At 35.1% G+C, this 18,583-nt stretch overlaps 1 protein-coding gene across 1 annotated transcript in view; it reads left to right on the top strand.

Annotated features, from left to right (window-relative positions):
• The window catches only part of RPGR (retinitis pigmentosa GTPase regulator), a 38,099-nt gene extending 22,447 nt beyond the window's left edge, over window positions 1-15,652 (top strand). The window contains exons 8-15 of the mRNA XM_056497733.1: window positions 4,948-5,103; window positions 5,622-5,746; window positions 6,871-7,050; window positions 7,927-8,092; window positions 9,366-9,472; window positions 10,940-11,005; window positions 11,469-11,516; window positions 11,846-15,652. Of these exons, the coding sequence (XP_056353708.1) occupies window positions 4,948-5,103; window positions 5,622-5,746; window positions 6,871-7,050; window positions 7,927-8,092; window positions 9,366-9,472; window positions 10,940-11,005; window positions 11,469-11,516; window positions 11,846-14,413 (3,416 nt within the window). The 3' untranslated portion in view covers window positions 14,414-15,652. The remainder of the gene's footprint in view (window positions 1-4,947; window positions 5,104-5,621; window positions 5,747-6,870; window positions 7,051-7,926; window positions 8,093-9,365; window positions 9,473-10,939; window positions 11,006-11,468; window positions 11,517-11,845) is intronic.
• Window positions 15,653-18,583: the final 2,931 nt, after the last annotated feature.

Here is an 18,583-nt window from a genome sequence, read left to right as displayed (position 1 = left end):
CCAAAATACATTTCCTAAAGATTAATAGTTGTGATAAGAGTGAAAAGTCAAATAGATTTTTTTTTAATGTGATTCAGCTGTTATTAAGTAGGTAACAGATGTGAACTTCTGACTAAGACCCTTTGAGTGAAAGAGAAGAGGATAGTGGAAATACTGTCTCAAATGAAAGATACTTAGTCAGTAGTGTTGACATAGATAAAATTTTCTGACTCAAAGCAAAATTTGTGGAAAAAATTTTGAAAAGAGGTAGATATGTATACTAAAAATTTGAAGTGAGTGTGACACACATCCATTAATGACTTTGCACCAGAAACTTCACTTGAAATTAGTCCTAAATTACGTCTTGAGGTGGTGTGACCAGAAACTGAGAATTCTGATGATTTATCTTTGAAGAGGAGCAGAACCATTTACATTTAATTTACATGAAAATGAGCTTTTAAAGTCATTTTTATAAATTAAGAACATAATGCGATTTTGAAGAAACTCTGAATTTCAGATGTCATCCTCCATGAAAATGGGTGCTGCTTGCCTTTAGTAATATATATATATATATATATATATATATATATATATATATATATGTACTGATGTGGTTTACATCCTTTCATCATCATTCCAGATTTTAAGGATGTGACGTTTCAGTCTCAAGAAATGAGAATTGAGTGTGTAACTATTAAATATTCTCTTGCTTCATCTATCTCACTTAACATAGGAAAAAAACAAGAGAAAAATATCATATGTCACAACAGCAGAAAACTGTTACACATCTTGGCTCATTTCTTGACATCATTTCTACTTAGAGTTTATCAAATTAGAAGAAAACATAATTCAGTTATCTTAAAGAGTACAATGCAAGTTTCTTCCTGCCTCCATTGTGTAATTAGTCTATTCCAAAGCACTTAATTTGATTTCTTTTTTATGACTGTTATCTATTCTATTGGCAATTTTGTATGGTATGAACCACGGTTATATGGGTTATTAAATCAAGGTACTGTTTGCAATCTCTACAAAAAGTATCAGAGTAAAAGGTAGAAAGTATATTAAAATAATTCTTCAGGATTTTTTGCTCCAAAATTCCAAAATGAGAAACTCAATTATTTTTCCCAGAGAACAAGAATTAAATTGTGGAGAAAAATAATTAAAAAAAAAAAAATTTAAAGATTGGTTTTAGAAATGTTGAGTTTGGTATTGGAAACCATCTTCTTCACAAGCTCTGTTGTTACCTCTGCCTTTAACATTTGCAATTGTTCTAGACAATAAACAGAATTGCATTTAAAAATTCTACCGTGCAAAATCTTGATAGCACAAAGTGATTCATTTCATGGCAGTCAGTCAGTCAGCCAGTCCAAGATGATCCTGTCCTCATCCCAGATTCTCTCAGACACTGAAAAAAAATGCACCAACTACCCCCAGTGCTTGCAGGTACTTTCTGCTGCAAATGAAAGCTGCTGGTGTCATCACTTTCAAATGAAATATGCAGGAGCAGCAATCCCAGTTTGCATGCTTTTTCAAGAAGGTGTTTTAAAAGGTAAAAAAATAATAAATTTGAATCTAGAAATTGGAGAAGAACAAACAGATTATTTGGAGTGACCTTAATATCTTGCAGTTTTTTTCAGATGAGGACAGATCCTCTGGGAATAATTTTTTCTATAGTAGGATGTATTACTTCCTTTCTTTCTCTGAGAGGAGGGAAAGCAAAGATAACTCTTCAAAGGAAAAAGTGAAGCAGACCTTTGAGAATAGAACATTTGACATAAGAACATTAGTGTATTAGTATGTAAAATGTTGGATTTTTCATCTTCTGTCTCAAGGTCTTTTAAAAAGAAAAGAAAGCCAAGGCACTCTTTTAAAAGAGGACAAAAAGGATGTAAAAGCTCTACCTTTTCCTGGCAGAACTCATGATTCAGACCATATAGGATTATTAGACTTTTCAAACCATTCTTAAGTCTGTATAATATTTATACTGAAATCCCCAAATCCAGTTACTAAGTCTGATAATTCTGAACATTGTGTTGACAGTTGATTTTTTACAGTAACATTTTTCAGCATAAGCTGTTTAAAAATAAAGCTATTTGTGAAAATGAATAGTTCATTGGCATAATAGTTATAGTAGTAGTAGTAGTAGTAGTAGTAGTAATAATAATAATAATGATAATGTTCAAGAGAAATGAATTTATGTGGACAGGACACCAGCATGATTAGAGGGATGCAGCACCTCCCCTGTGAGGAAAGGCTGAGAGAAATGGGGCTGTTCTGCCTGGAAAAGAGAAAGTTCTGGGCTGATGTCATGGCAGTTTTCCAGTGCCTGAACAGAGTTTACAAAAAATAATATTTACCAGAGCCTGGAGTGACAAGGGGGAATGGCTTCAAACTGAAAGAGAGTAGGTTTAGACTGGATATTAGGAGGAAATTCTTTACTGTGAGGATGGTGAGGCCCTGGCACAGGTTTCCAGAGGAGCTGTGTATCCCCATCCCTGGCTGTGTTCAAGGCCAGGCTGGATGGGCTCTGAGCAACCTGGTCTAATGAAAAGTGTCCCTGCCCACAGCAAGAGATTGGAACCAGGTGATCTTTAAGGTCTCTCCCAACCCAAACCATGCTATGTTTCTATGATATAAGCTTACCTATCTGCTTCCTTTTTGGTTCTGTGGACTTTTTAACTCATCTGTAGCCTTAGATACATAGCATGGAATACATGATTCTGAAAAACATTCTTTGGGCTCACTCAGTTCTGTCAGCAAATGGCACATTCTAAAAAATATAAAAGCTATATAGCTTTTTGCCTAGGACTGTTTTACTGATAGTGCAAATGGTCATAGAGATTTCAAAAGACCCTTGCAAAGCTGGAAGATAGCACAGTTACAGGGAAATATCCTGTTCTTCCAAAAAGGGAAGCAGCTCTTCCAGCAGTCAAGTGCTGAAGGTCACTTGGAAGAGCAAAGCCATTGTCTTCTATGCAAGCTCTGAAACCATTTCTCTTCATCCTTCAAGGGCCCTCTCAGGGGCTGCTGCTGTGTTCAGAATGATGAAATTCACCTCTGTCATTTTAGCAATAAGTGTGTGAGGTTGCTCTTCCATACACTTCTCTTTCTGTGCATTTATAAGGACAGATTGGAGGAAATACCTAATTTCTAAAGGGGGTTATTAATGAGGTTTGACCTCACTTCTGTACCAGAGGGGTGAATCATTTAAGAAAGTTCCAGAAGTTCTTCCTCTACCCTGATAATTCACTAAGAGACAAATTTAGGGGGTGCAACATTTAGGTGCCTGTGGTATATAAGGGCAGCAGAAGAAATTATTCATCATATAAAGGCACTCTAACCTGGTTTGGGACTGGCCTTTGTACTCATTTTCAGTAGAAAGAAAAAATTCCCTGAATTTTTAAAGTTAACATTTGAGAACATCTCCCTTTCAACACAAATGCAGAAGATGTTGTATGTTTCATGCTAGGATTAAAGAAAAAAACTTTGTAGTTCACTCAAAGTAATTATGTTAATCTGATAAAGCCATGTAGTTACAAGACCTGCCAGTTTCCAAAGAATTGTTAAAGCAAATGCAATTCTAAACAGAATTTTTGGAATCAGCCATTCCAAGACAGCCATTTACTAAAATAAAGATGAGACTTTTGTTTGCTTAGAGAAAGCTGTTGTCTTTCACGTGTAGTTTCTTGATTTTTATGCAGGAGGTCTAAATATTACAGGAGAAATCTTACTACTTCTTTTGCTTTATAAAGCTCCTGAGAAGTTTTTACTTTCTTGCACTAAAATTTCCAGCAGAGGGAGCTTTGCTATTACATTTAGTAAAAAAAAAACAGGTTTACTCAATATTTTTCACCTATAATTAAAAAAAAAAAGGCGAGACCATTGGGCTTTTTTTAAATGATGAATTTATGACATCTTAGTATGGACCAACTTACAACGAACAGAAAGGAAAAGACTTTCCTAGAAAGACCTAGAAAGTGTTACTATTTCATCACAGTTCCTTTGAAATTGGAAAGTTCTTTTAACTTAACATGGAATATTATTTGTTAATTCATAATCTTTCCCATTTTTTCATAATAATTTTTCAAGCACCTTAAGTAGAATTTCTCTCACTTTTCCTTTATTGCCTACATGCAAAAGAAAAAGGGGCAGGAAACAAAATTCTAGGAAAACTTCTCCTTTTTTCCCCATAAAACTTTCCTGTTCAAGCATGACCTCATCAAGATTTCCAAGCTTCACAATCTTCCCCTCTTGTGATGGTGTGCCAGGGATGGACACACTAAGAATCTTTATTGCTTTGGAGAAGCTCTTATTCTTTTTCCTGGCACAGACAGTCCATTAAACAGACAAAATATAAATGTGGAAAGATGATTATGCTGTCACAAGATAACACAATTATAGTGTTCTCTGTATTTATTGCAGGGATGATTTGGTAGCTGCACAGAATACTGAAATCTATTCTGTTACTCTTCCAGTCTCTTCTTAGATACAAATTATGAGGTCTTGTCTATTAAATTAGGGTCATGCAATGTTCGTGGACCTAATGAGAAATTAAGATGAGGCTATTGTGAAAATGCATATTTATATATATATATATAAATATTGTGGTCTTGAATTGATTGCAGTATGTAAATTCTCTTACTTTTTTTAAGTTTGTGTACATATGATCAGTGGATTATTTTCCATTTATGTTAGAAAATATGTGTCATATTGAACCATTTAAAATTCTTTTCTGTGTATACTTTAGTGTTTCAATTCATGCTTTTTTATTTTGTTTAATATTAATAAATGATAAATCCAGTTTAATAGTTGGTACATTTTTTAATTGATTAACCATTTTTAATGATTTTTATGTCAGTGGCCTTCCATTCGGTGAACAGAACATAATTATTATAAATAAGTAAACAAACAAATAAATAAATATACATATCAGTGTATTTGTTGTTAACTTTGCCTGTATAATTTCAGAGAAAGCTGTTTATACTTTTGGACTTGGACAATATGGGCAGCTGGGACATGGAACGTTTGTCTTTGAAACTTCAGTACCGAAGCCTGTGAAACATTTGAAGAAGCATAAAATATGTAACATTGCATGTGGGGAAAATCACACTGCTGTGATAGCAGGTATGGGAGTGCAAAATTCTGGAACCATTTCTAGAACTCTCTATTGTACTGTGAAAGCTTTCCTTGTACAATGAGCAGTAGCAGACATATCCATTACTGGTTCTAAAGGTGAAATGAGCCAGTGAAAAAGGTGAATTCAGTAGGAATTTCTGACTCACAGCCATGCCATGCATAACTCTGTATCTCCTGGGGAATTATAACCTCCTAATCATGCCTTGCTAACAAATATTCTTGTTTAGAAACCTTTGTTTTTCTGTACAGTTTAAATTTTATTATTCTACTGGGATGGATTTCTTTTACAAATTGTCTAGACTAACACCTCAGACAGTATTTGTCTGAAAAAAAATGCATATTTTTTAATAATACTCATCTGCTGAAGATCTAAATATAATGTTCAGGTTTTGCTTTTGGAAGGGAAATATTCCTTACTTTCATGGCCTGTTATTTTGTTTGTAATGGTTCTATCCTGATTTTGTATTGAATCTTTGTTTTAACATCCTTTCTAATCCCACATGCAGAGAATGGCCTCATGTTTACTTTTGGAGATGGACGACATGGCAAGTTAGGATTTGGAGAAGAGAGTTTTACAAATTTGTTTGATCCCACTCTGTGTTACAATTTCTTGAAGTTCACAGTCCTTTTGGTAAAACTTTTCTTCATTCTTTTCAAACACCAGATATTTATCTTTTTATGAAACACATTATTAGTGAGAGCTGAAATTATTTCTCTCTATAACATTTAAACAGTGGACAACACAAACTGAAGGAAAGAGGAAATTATATATGTTTAGCACAGTGTTCATTTAGTTTAGAATGTCTTTGACTTGAGCTACACATAGAGCTGACTCTTCAGGTTTTTATTCAGTACTCGTGCCATGGTATTTTTGTCTTCAGAGCTGTGGTAGCTTATAAACTGAATTATGTATTGCTCTTGCATGGTTGGAAATATTGGGAAATTTCTTTTCTGTGAGCACCAGAGAGTTATCTTTTCAATTCTGGCAATTTTTGTACAGTAGGATATCTTTAAATCTTAAGAAAATTTGAGATGTTAGGTTTTTTAATGCAAACCGGAGAAAAAACCAGGAATAGTCTTTTCTTTTGAGAATTGTGTAAGGGAAGTTTTTTCATCAGCTTCTTGAGGTGCAGAAGAAATAATTGTCACAGAATGGTCAGCATCAAAAATAATTCAGGATTGAATAAAATTTGGGACAAAAGTCTGTTGATCACTTCTGTTTGTTTACTGGAATTACAGATGAAGGAAGTTTTATTGGAAGCAGTGAGTGTTTTAAACATTTTAAAAAGTGAAACCTCTGATCTTTATGTAATAATATTGTGTCTACTGGAGGGTGTTGAATTTGTTTTACATTGTGCTGATTTTGTGATAAAACATTTAGGTTTGAGTCACTGAAACTATCAGTATTGCTCTCATTTGACTTGTATCAAAATAATTAACTAAAATCTCTTGAAAATCAGTGGAAATATTTTTGCTATCTTCTATATCAAAAATTTGATAGACCTGTCTTTTTTCTGTTCAATACAAATATATTGTATTTAACTAACTAGAAGTGAATGTGGATCACTAGTCATTAATAAACATAATTAAGCACTTTTATCTTGCTGGTGTAATTAGGAACTAAATTTGAAGCCATTTGAGATGTCTTAATTTACTATATCTTTTCTTCTCATCTCAACCCCTAGAGATAATTGTAGCAAAAATACATCCTTGATACTTGCAAATGAAGTAATGAGACCTTTTATTGAGCTGTAGGTTGCTTGTGGTGGTTGTCACATGCTGGTTTTTGCTGCTCCAAGACCTAAAGGATCTGAAGTACTCTTGGAGGATTTATATGAGCCTCGTTTGGCTGCTACAATCCCTCAAACCAGTGGAGACTTTGTACTAGCAAACACCTTGCAACTCTCAGCAGCACGAATGCGACGTCGAGAGAGGGTGAGTTCAGAGATATTTAGAGTTGTCACACTTCTTTCAGGAAACAAATCACTTTTAAATCTAAAATCACAGCATATGCCAAGCAGTTAAATATAACTTCTTAAACTAAGTTTTTCATTTTAATGTATAATATGAAAAATATACATTTACTCTGGTCCCAAAAATTGATGCAGGACCAAAAAAAAATAGGTATTGGTCAGATTTTGCTTAATTATTTCTGTGGAAGAAATTCCAATTGGGTTTGTAAATTTTTTGTTCTAACATGTAGAATCTGTTCATTTGCATTTTTAAAACTACCTTAGAAATAATTTTTTAAAATAGCAAGAACCTGACTCTTTTGCTGTTCCCTCTGAATCCTTGAGGATATGAAACAATTTCATGGTTTATAAAATATCAAAGGAGAATATTCGATGTAGCTACTTAAAACATTGCTTTCTGCCTTTTTATCTCCACTACACATTCCATATGATTTCCTTAAACAGCATAATGGATCATTTCACTTACCTGTCTGAGAATTAACTCTCCCAAAACCTGAATTTATTCTGTAAAAATGTATGGATTTTGTGGCTTAAATACCTTGATGTTATTTGAGAGACTAGTTTTTAATTTTAAATTAAAAAAAAAAAAAAAAAGAAGTTTTTTTCTCCTTTGTTTATATTTTAGGATTGTATAGAAATTAATTTTAAAATCCCACATGTACCTGCCCACTTTTTAGGACTATAAATAATTAAAATAGTAAAGATATTTGTTTATGCTTATTAAGTTGCAATACTGTATCATCAACTAAAATTAAATCCCATTGATAAGTATGAGAGATTGCTTACATTTTTTTCTCCTAATATTTTTCTCAATCTATTGTTTTTCAATCTTCTAAAGGAAAGGTCACCAGAGCAATTTGCTAGAATGGCACAAACTCTGCCTCCAATGGGGGAAAGCTTCTTAAAGTCGTCATTGCCTGTGACAAACAACACCAGCCCATTCTGGTTTTCTGCAACAAGTCGTCCTAAAGCTGAATCTGGGAGGGATGGAGACCATGAAAAAGGTGAAGTGTCCCCACATCTCACTGCTGTTTTCTGATAAGAATGGTTTGACTCTCATCATTCATAAGCAGATGTGCAGCTTGAACCTGAAAGAAGATTCAGGAGGATCTGGTAGAATACAGGCATGGATGCTGAGAAATGCAGACAAAAATTGTCTCACACTGTTCATGCTTGCAAAACAAGTTTAAAGATTAAGAGGAGGTTTCAATTTATAAATTGTACTTGTGGCTCCTTAGGCCTTTACAAATAAGATTTCACAAAAATACTGTGAGAACATTAAATACTTACTTTGTTTTCACACACTTTAAAAAAAATTACAGAAAAAAATTAGGAACAGTATTAAGGAAATAGATAAGTCTACAAGGAACTTGGATAAGAAAAGATAAGAAAAGAAGTCTATTAGTTCTTACAGGACCTTTCTTCTTCACTTGGAAATGCAGAAATACTCTTCACTCTTTGTTATCTGAAGTAATAATGATTTATAATATTCTACTTGATGGAAAAGTCTGGATAACCATAATACAGCCCTGGACTTTGGCACAGATTCTCTAGAGCAGTTCTGGACTTATCTGGAATCCTGGGCCACTGTGATTTCCTAGAAAGAGCAATGCTGAAGAGTGCAGAATGCAGAGCTTCTGTGTGTAAGAGTTAGCTCAGATTTACTGGACAGACAAATCTAATTTAAAAGTAATCCATTCATAGAATGAAGATGATTTTTTAAAAATCTGCCAGCATGTCCATTAGCATTTCTGGTTCCAGGAAATCTAAGCAGTGAAATTTGAATTTCCTTTAGAGTCTAAAACCTCAGGTTTTTCTGCTGTACAAAATAGTCATAGATCTGATGAGCTTAATGATGTAGGGACATTTTTCTAATGCTGCTTTATATTCACTATCTCTCCATCCATTGCATAGATAATGTACAATGGAGATAACATGACTGCAGCTAATTTGATCTAATTGTTACCCTATTATTAAAGAGATTATCCAGAAGAATGTTTGTCCCAGGTAACATTTAGGCTTTGAAGAACTGCAGAAATGGTCAGAAACTTATAGTGCACTGGGACCAGATTGCTGAGCTACCTCTGTTGTTAATGATGAAAGGAGATGGAAGTGTTTCTGCTGTGCCTTGGGCTGGGGGAATGAAGATTTTGAGGACTTCAGTTCTATTTTAGTAAAATAGGAACAATCTCTATTTTATAAGAGCGGGATGTTCTGTTTGCTATATAGTTCTTGTTCCTATGACATTGTTTATTTACCCCCTGTTTTACCTTGCAGAAAACAATCATCAAAAAGATAAACCTGATGAAGTCTCTTCAGAACAAGATTCAGATAATGAAAATACTGACAGAAACCTTGGGGATACAAGTGACATCCTAAATATGGTAATATATTCCAATAATGGATCTGTAATTCAGTAATTTTTTTGCAGGAGGAGATAAAGAAGCTAAATTGTGTTTCATGTTCTCTATCTCTGACCTTGCTTTTCTTGATGATTTCCAGCAGAGCATTGCAGGAAATGAAGCAGAAGATCACCTTTTCCTGTTTTGAGAAGAGGTTTTTTAATACAGGTGGATCACATTAAAGAGAAGGCCAAAATCCAGACATTCTAATTATTTGGTGATCCTCCAGCTTGTTCCTACATATTTCTTTTATTTAAAAAACATGTTCACCTTATCACTTGTACAACTTTACAAAACATTTTGTTAATTCAGCAGGAGGGACATGTCCTGGCCATAATGCAGCTACAGTTATACTGGAGGGATTGAACATCTTAGAGGAATTATTATTTGTTTCCATTTAAAAGTACTTAGTAATCTAACATCTGTTTGTGCGTGCCTTTATTTAACTTTTTAAAAGTTTATTTTGATTTACAAGAAAAAATGTGATCAGATCAAATGCACAGCATGGCCTTCATTAATTTACTGAAGCATTATTTACATATTGCACACTTTATGTGCTAGACTTCCTTCTCCTTTTTGGTTTTATACCTACCACAAATCAATTTTAAAATATGTGAAAAAAAATTTAAACATAAATTTGAAGAAAAGCCCATCAGGAAAACTTGTCAAAATACAAAATAAATGATTGCTCTTCTTGGATCTGAATGAAAACAATCTGTTACAGCATAGTTTTTTTCAATGTTTTCTAGTGGCAGCACACATCTTAGTGACAAGAGGAGGAAAAACCTTTAATGTCATACTGGTGATAAAAATTATTGGGAGTCTGAAAGCAGAACTGTCCATGCTCACAGTGTTGAAAAATAATATAGTGGTTAAACCATGAGCAGTTAACAATCAGCAGCAGAGAATATTATCTTGTCATTTGGAACATACAGCAAGGGATGAGCAAAATTTCATTATATATTCCCACCTAGTAGTATTCTATGTTGTCTTTTGGTTTCTGCTTTGTGTGGAAGAGATAGTGGCATTAGATTCCAAGGAAAATTTCAGCTCTGTGACATTTCTTGGAAGATGTTCTTTCAAGGCCGTGGTACCAAACTGGATGTTGAGTTGAAGTTTGTGATGATGATGGGGTAAGGTTCTATTTGTAACCTCCCAGTGAGTGGAAGGATCTCAAACATACCTGTGGGCTCTAAGAAAGGTCAGGGTCATGTTCAGTCTCTACAGTTTAGGTGTTGACATCTGAGCTGGTCACCACTCCTTATAAGCAGTAAATGACAGACTGGAAGTGAAATAGGTGAGCTGAATGATCATACAGGTTTGTCTCACCTGACTGTGCAATAATATTAAAATGCTAATAAAATAGTTCTATTTAGTAAAACTGGGCTTTGATGCTGCTTTCTATATTAAATATATTTATTTTTTTAATAGAGATCTTATTTTTTGCAGACACATGCAATGAAGTTGAATCCTGGTGACTGGTCCTTAAAATTATCACCACTCCAAAAACAGAAGGTACTGTAGCTAATTACATATTTGTATTTTGATATTGATGATTTAAAAATCTGCAGTTCTTGTATTATCCTAGTACTTCATTATTTTGCTTTGAGTTTTTAAAAAGTCAGACAAATTTTATAGACCTCCTCTTGCTAATTTTGTGAATATCCATGGCCTAAAATTCTAAGAAGCTGCATAAAGGCAGAGAGAATTTGGGCAGGCCCCTAGAACTCCACATATCCAGTACGGTTTGAGATGAGGGTATAATATTTCATCAGTTTAAGAATGATACTGGTGTTAATTATGAAATTAAAGTACTTTGTAATAGCTTCCTATTTCACTCCTAAAGTGCTCCCAGCTTTTCAGCATTTTCTTACACTTTATTAACATTTTATTCTAGATTTTTGAAATTATTGTTCATAGTTTGTTAAATAAGTGTAGAATTTAAAGCAGAAAGACAACAGATTTTCAGACTTCTTAGAAAGGGCATAACAGTGAGTCCATCAGAAGATTTCCAAGGGAGGAAAGTGTAAGAACAGTATTCATTTCCTTCTGCTTACACAGCCTCATGCATTGCCCCTGCTCTGGTTTATGGGATGTGGCACTGCCTGCACAATTCTTACTGCAGTTCCTTGGATAGTGAGAAAGGTGTAGCACTGCACAGGATGTTACATTTTTCTAATATGTGCACTTCTTAATTCATTTCATGTTAAATATTCTACCTTTTATGCTGTCCTTTAATCCCCTCTCACAAATTGTTTCTTGTTCAGATGCTTTTGTAACCTTTTTCTTTTGCTGCCATTTGTCTTTAATGCTTTTTTTCTTTCTTTTTAATTTTCTGCTTCTCATGTGGAATAGAAGAACAATAAAAATGTGAAACTGAAAAGAGATGGTAAGGGTGGGCTGAAAAACAAGGATTCTGATTTCACAAAGAAGGGCTCAAAATTCGAGTCTGGCTCTTTACAAAAGCAGTCCTCAATTTCAGAGTCACCTGGACAAGATTTAGAAAAGAGGAGTGCCTTTGTAGGGAAGCCTGTGGCCAAAAAAAGTATAAAGAAAGGTAAATTTCAGAATGCACGAAGTGATACTACTTTGAAAAGTGATGCTCAAGAAATTACTGGGGACAAAAGCATAATAGTGAAAAGGGAGAAAGAATATGTGGAAAATCCTGATTTTTTTAGACAGGATGCAACTTCTAATCTTCCCACTGAACATCAAATTCTGACTGAAAAAATAAGTTCTTCTAGTAAAAAACCAAAAGCTATTAAACCTAAGCAATCCCTTAAAATAGAGGTACTTCCTTCTGCTCCCAGGGATCAGCCCCACACTGATTCATTAACTGTGCAAGAATACAATCCTGTTAAAAAGCAAGGGAGTCAAAAAACAACAGAAAGTCAAAACAAAATAAAGGATGGTGTTGAAAAATCTGACAAGTGTGAAAGAATAAGTGTCACAGGACAAGAAAGTAGTGCAGAACAGAAGGAGCTTAAAAAAATGCATCAGTTTTTGAAACAAATATCTGTAACTTCATCATCATCTTCAACTGAGGAAAGTACTAATGATCTCCAAAAATACATACTTAAGGAAGAGGTCCACTATGAACACAGAGTTCTCCAGAGGACAAGGAGAACAGTGACACATCTGGACATAGAAAAAGACAGTGAGATTGAGGAGATGCAAGCTACAAACAATGAGAAAGAAAGTGTAGAACAGACTGATGTAAAAAGCCTGAATGAGGAAGAAACAAGCTCTGATGCTAAATCTGATGTAGACAGGCCATTAGAAATTAAGAATGAGGAGGAATCTGAGCAGGAGCAGGAGCAGGAGAATGAGGACACTGAAAAGGGTGAAAGTGAAAAAGAAAAACTGGATGAAACAATTGACAGTGAAGGTAAACTAGGGGAGGAAGAAGAAGAGGGTGAGGTTGAAAAAGATAGAGATGAAGTTTCAGTAGAAAAAGATGAAGAGGGACAAGATAATGAGGAAGACACTGAAAAAGAATCAGAGGCTGAAAGAGACAGTGGGAATGAGGGTGCAGAGGAGACTGAGGAGGTCAGCCAGGGAGATGGCAAAGGAGATGACCAAGGCAGGTTGATGGAGGAAGAAGAAATGGTGAGTGAGGGAGAAAAGGAGGATATGGAGGAGAAGTATGAGAAAGAGGAAGGCACTGAAAAAGAGAAAGAGCAGGTTAAAAGTGAGGGAAGAGATGAGAGTGAGGAAGGAGGGGAAGATACAGAGGAAAAGGAAGAAAAAGAGATAGAGGCAGAAGAAGAAGGAGAAGATGAAAAGGAAGATGAAGAAGAAAAAGAAAGGGAGAATGAAAAAGACAAAGAAGGTCAAGAGGAAGAGTTGGGAGAATCATTGGCAGGGAGGGAAGAAGAGATATCTGAAGAAAAACAGGATGAGGAAGATGCAAATACAAAAACTAAGGAAGTGGGTGAGGATGAAGTGGAAGAAGGAAAAGATGGGGAGGATGAAGTGGAAGAGGAAAGAGAAGATGAGGAAGAGGAAGGAGCAGAGGCAGAAGCAGAATGGGAGGAGGGTGAAGAAGATGAAAAGGAAGAAGGGGAGGGGGGAAATGAAGAGAAAGGGGAAGGTAAAGGAGAGGGAGAAGGAGTGGAAGAAGATGAGAGAGTAGGGGAGGAAGAAGAGAGTGTTGGAGATAAGGGAAAAGAGGGAGTGGAAGAAGAGGAAGATGAGGAGGAAGAAGAAGGAGTGGAAGCAGAGGGAGATGAGGAAACAGGAGAGGAAGAAGAAGAGGTAGAGGAGGGAGAAGAGGGAGGGCAGGAAGAAGAAGAAGGAGAAAGGGAAGAGGTGGAAGAAGAAAAAGAAGAAGAAGAAGAGGAAGAAGAAGAGGAAGAAGAAGAAGAAGAAAAAGAAGAAGAGAGTGAAGAAGAAGAAGAAGAAGAAGAAGAAGAAGAAGAAGAAGAGGAAGAAGAAGAAGAAGAAGAAGAAGAAGAAGAAGAAGAAGAAGAAGAAGAAGAAGAAGAAGAAGAAGAGGGGGAAGAGGACAAGGAGGAAGAAGAAGGAGAAGAGGGAGAGGGGGGAGAAGAAAAAGGGGAAGAGGATGAGGAGGAAAAAGAAGAAGGGGGAGTGGGGGGAGAAGGTGAAGAGGAAGAGGAGGAAGAAGAAGATGAGGAGGAAGGGGATGTAGGAGATGAGGAAGAAGAGGATGAGGGAGAAGAAGATGAGGGTGAGGAAGAAGAAGCAGAGGAAGAGGAAAAAGCAAAAGATAAAAGGAAAAATTATAGTAGGAAACTTCCAGAAAAGAAAAGCAAACCCAGGAAGCCAGAAAAGACAGAAAGTTCTGCTTTACCAAACAGCTCTAAGCAAAACATGAAATCCAAACATCACTTAGCAAATGGTTTACATAATTCAGAACAATTTTGGAACAATGTGCTACCTCATTATTTAACACTAAAGTAGCATAGACTACTGGACAGACATTTTAAGCCTATTCAGGAAACAAATTGATTTTTATTAAAAGAAAGTTTTCAGGGAATCAAAGCATAATATTATGCATATAATGTAAGTGCCAATTTCTTGAAAAAGGTTGAAGAAAATATTTACATTTAGGATACTTTTATGAGAGAAATCACATGTTTTTGATACAATCATTTTCACAATCATGTTTATCATGTATGATATATAAAGAAAATTAATTGCTGAGGAGGTAAACTGTGTTTGCCTCTTAATCAGTGTAATCTTTGCCTTTGAATCAGCAATACACCTATTTTAGCTGCAGGACGGTTTACTTGATAATGTGCCTTCCATGAAAAGAGTTTCAGTAAATTATGAAATATACCTATTTTTAAATTTTGGTATCACTCCATCATTTATTCCCCCTACTTTTAATCTGTTCATGCATTGGTAAAATGTTCAAGTACCTAAATTAAAGAAAGGACAAGTTGCCAAATTTACAGAGGTCAGTGAATGGCAGGTAAATGGAAATGCAGGCCTGGGTAAATGATGGCTTAGGACTTCTCAAGGGCCTTAAGGCTGACTTCTTATTTTGGTGTCAGCACACAATTTTGTGCAAAAATACACACACAGATCTTAGATTCTGGCTTAGATTACATTAGAATTGAGGGATAATTTTTTAATATCACACTTGGTGATAAGATAAAACTAAAAATTTGAAATATACACCTCTAAAACATTATGTTATTTGTTTGTACTGTGCAGTACACAAAAGATTCTATATCTGCCTGCAAAAGACTACATCTCATTAGTCCTCTAACTCTTGAGGTACTCCAGGAGGGGGAATATATGTTGTTGCTGTGTGAAACACATGTTTCAGAGCAAAACATTTTCCTCATTGGAGAAGATTTATAGTTTTCCCTCCTAAAAAATCCTATCTATAATCTCCAAAAAGAGGTAAACCAACAAGCCAGATGGAATAGTAAAGTGTCAAGAAAGTCTGATTTTTTTTTCAAAAAGACAAAGGTAATACTTTTAGAATTTCCTTAAAATACACAAACAAATCTTGCAAATTATTTTTGTAAGATAATGTATCACTCTTTGAACCATCAGGGACTGAACTGTCAAATGGAGATATAGGGACACATCATGCAGCATTGTTACTTAAATATTATGCCAATGGATGGTCTGAGAAATTTTTGTAAACAGATCTCTAGAAAACTAGTTATTTAAAGCCTACTTGAAAATGAGGAGAGAAGAAAAAAGGAATCAAAATGAGTAAATGTCATTCAATAAAAATGTGAATTGAATCAATACGTGTCTTGAGCTTATGAAACATTTTATTATTGTTTTGTAAGATACTGGCATTAAATGATCTTTGACATGGTGTCTCCAGAATTTATTTTCTAAGAAGCCTGTAGTAGATCAGTAGTTTGCCAGTAAATCCTAGTCCAGGTCCAACCTTCCTGCCTCACTCACCCCTTCCATATACTGCATTTGAAGGTAAGATCACTTCAGTCACATGCTGTGCCTAACTACAGCAAAAAGTTACCCCAGTGACTGTATTTTGAAAATACAAAATGAAATTTGTGAAATTTGTTTCAAACTTTGGAATTCGGTGGAACACATTGTCTTAACAAAGCATGTGTCTTTGGGGCAGGGTAAGTATCCTCATATTCTGTCTGAGAATATTTCATAATTTAAATGCCCTTCCCAAGAAATCAGCTGTCTCTAACAATGGAGTCATTGGATATTTTGCCAGTGTGCTATCACTGAACTCCTCTGAAAACACTTCCCTTTGAAACTAAGTGGAGTTGTGGTGTGTTATTTTATCTTTCTTAGGAAAGATTAGTGTGTTACTGTGATTAAACTTATTTTGAAAAGTATTTTTATAGGCCTAAAACTGGGTTTCTTGGATATGACATCTACTTTGTGGTTCTAAAATTCATCGCTGGAAGAGAACTGGGCTGTGAGAAATGAAACAACCCTGTTATTTGTAGTTTAAAATATTTCCTAGAGAGAGGGAGAAAGAAAAAAAGAGAGCATTTTAAAGCAAGTGATTTCCAATTCCACATAGGAATGGCCCTTCATTTACTGTTTGATTGCAGCATTTATTATAAATTCTTAGGCAGAAGGAAGCCAACTTATGGGCATCTCCTCTTCTTTGTTTTGTCTGGATGAAAATTCATTGATTTGAGAACTGATTTTCTGTAGTTTTGTGGATCATTCCTGTGGTAGGGGAAAAGCAGAGCTTTACTCCAGCACTTCTAGGGGTTTTCCACAGACTCGTTTCATAAATTGTGCTCTGTGCCAGCATTTCTGGGCTTTGAGGGGACTTTGGAACTCCATTAGCATAACGACTGGAATTTTATTCAGTTTGACTCATTCTGCTTTATAAAGTTTGCTACTTGTGGTTTTGTGAAAATTCAGTATATCCTTGGTATTCATTATGGCATACAGAGATTTATATGCAGTACTGAAGAAACATGGCAGAAATAGTCCTGAGTTAGTTTTTAGAAGAGAAAAAAATCCTGCATTTGAGAGAGAAAACAACAATTGCCCAGACTGAAGATCTGTCCATCATTTTTCTACCAGTGTCTTCTTGTGAGTGCCTGAAAAAAAAAATAAATTAGAGTATTAGAGGAGCACAAACAGGTTACTTCAGCCCTGTAATCATTCAGTATAATGAATATATTCAGCATTTTCAATAATGTGTGGTTCAGCAGATATATGTATTATATTTAACATCCATTTTCTTCCCATGAATTTCTTTCAATCAATTTTTAACCTGTTTAGTATGTTTTGGAAAGTAATTCTTAGATTTCTTTTTCTTTACTCAATGTTTGGAGAAGTATCTCCTCTTTTCATTTGCATCATTTGATGTCTTTGTATTCTTATAGTATGAAAAAGAGCATTTACTCCCTCTTCATGATTTATTCCCTAACAATTGTCACAAGAAAAAACTGTTCAGTTCTGAAGTTTAAGTCTACAATAAGTAGTTTATTGATTTATTAATTACAGTTAACCAGCAATCAACCACCTACATGCTTAATTCAAGAGCAGCAACACAGCAGTTGACAGAAACACTGGACATCCTTAAAGTGTTAATAAGCACCTATGAATTTCTAGGCACTCCCTGCAGCTGGTCTCAGAAGTTGTAATCCCCTGCACAGCCTCACAGACACATTCACAGAATTACAGGGCACTGCTGCCTTTTTCAGTGGGTATCCAACACCAACAGCTCTGGCACTTTCAGAGGGCTGGGTGCAGGTCTGCTGCTGCCTCACAGCTCTGCTTACAGGTGAGGATGCTCTGGGTGACTCTGGAATATTCTGTAGCACAGCTCTTGTCTTGTGCCTGCAAAATGTCAGCAGATACATTTCTCCATTGTAGCCGAATGTATCAAACCATTTATTCAGATAGTAGATCTCTTTGCATAACTGATGCTGAATAACAAAAACATCCTTCTCCAATCTACATAAAATGTCCAGGTTTCACTCATTATTTTTTGTTCCAGTTTCTTATCTGGATGACTACATGGATATTTTTTAGAACAAGGCCTTTCAGAATTATGCAGAAAGGACATCTAGTTTTTGTTTTCATTGCTCTTACATTTTTTCCCTCCTAGTTTTTTTTACCTTTAGACATCTATTAATATAAATTTTAGCTTATTTTCTCCCAAGATGACACTACCTTCTAGATACTATCTCTCACATAGCATTAAGGATCTGTAAAAAGGCCAAAAAAGGGCAAAGTAAATGTGAAAGGGTAATTTTTCATTTAATTTCTAATTGTGGAAGTGACAGTATTTAGTACTGTGGCATCCTATGAGCAACTGAGCAAATTTCTTGTTTGCACAAATTGCAAACCCATAGTATTGTGCTCAGTAAAGTTCTGAGCTTGTTTGGGATCCAAAGTCACTGAGCTGTAACATTCTTATATACTTATTTATGTTTTAATGGAGACAGGAGAGGTTAACTTATTGCCTATTGAAAGGATTTTGAAGAGACAGCTTTGGCATCAGAAAATTGCACTGCAGAGAGCAGCAGAGATTTTCTTTTTCTATTGCCAGAAGAAGAAGCAAGTACACTTAATCACTCTCTTTTTTTAAGGATTTATGATAGTGCTCACTGCTTTTTTTGCATGTCAACCTTATACTATAATAATTTAAACAAA

Source organism: Oenanthe melanoleuca, chromosome 1, assembly GCF_029582105.1.
Source record: "Oenanthe melanoleuca isolate GR-GAL-2019-014 chromosome 1, OMel1.0, whole genome shotgun sequence".
Classification (NCBI taxonomy): domain Eukaryota; kingdom Metazoa; phylum Chordata; class Aves; order Passeriformes; family Muscicapidae; genus Oenanthe; species Oenanthe melanoleuca.
Note: the sequence above shows the minus strand (reverse complement) of the source record. Positions and strands in the feature narration are given on the sequence as shown.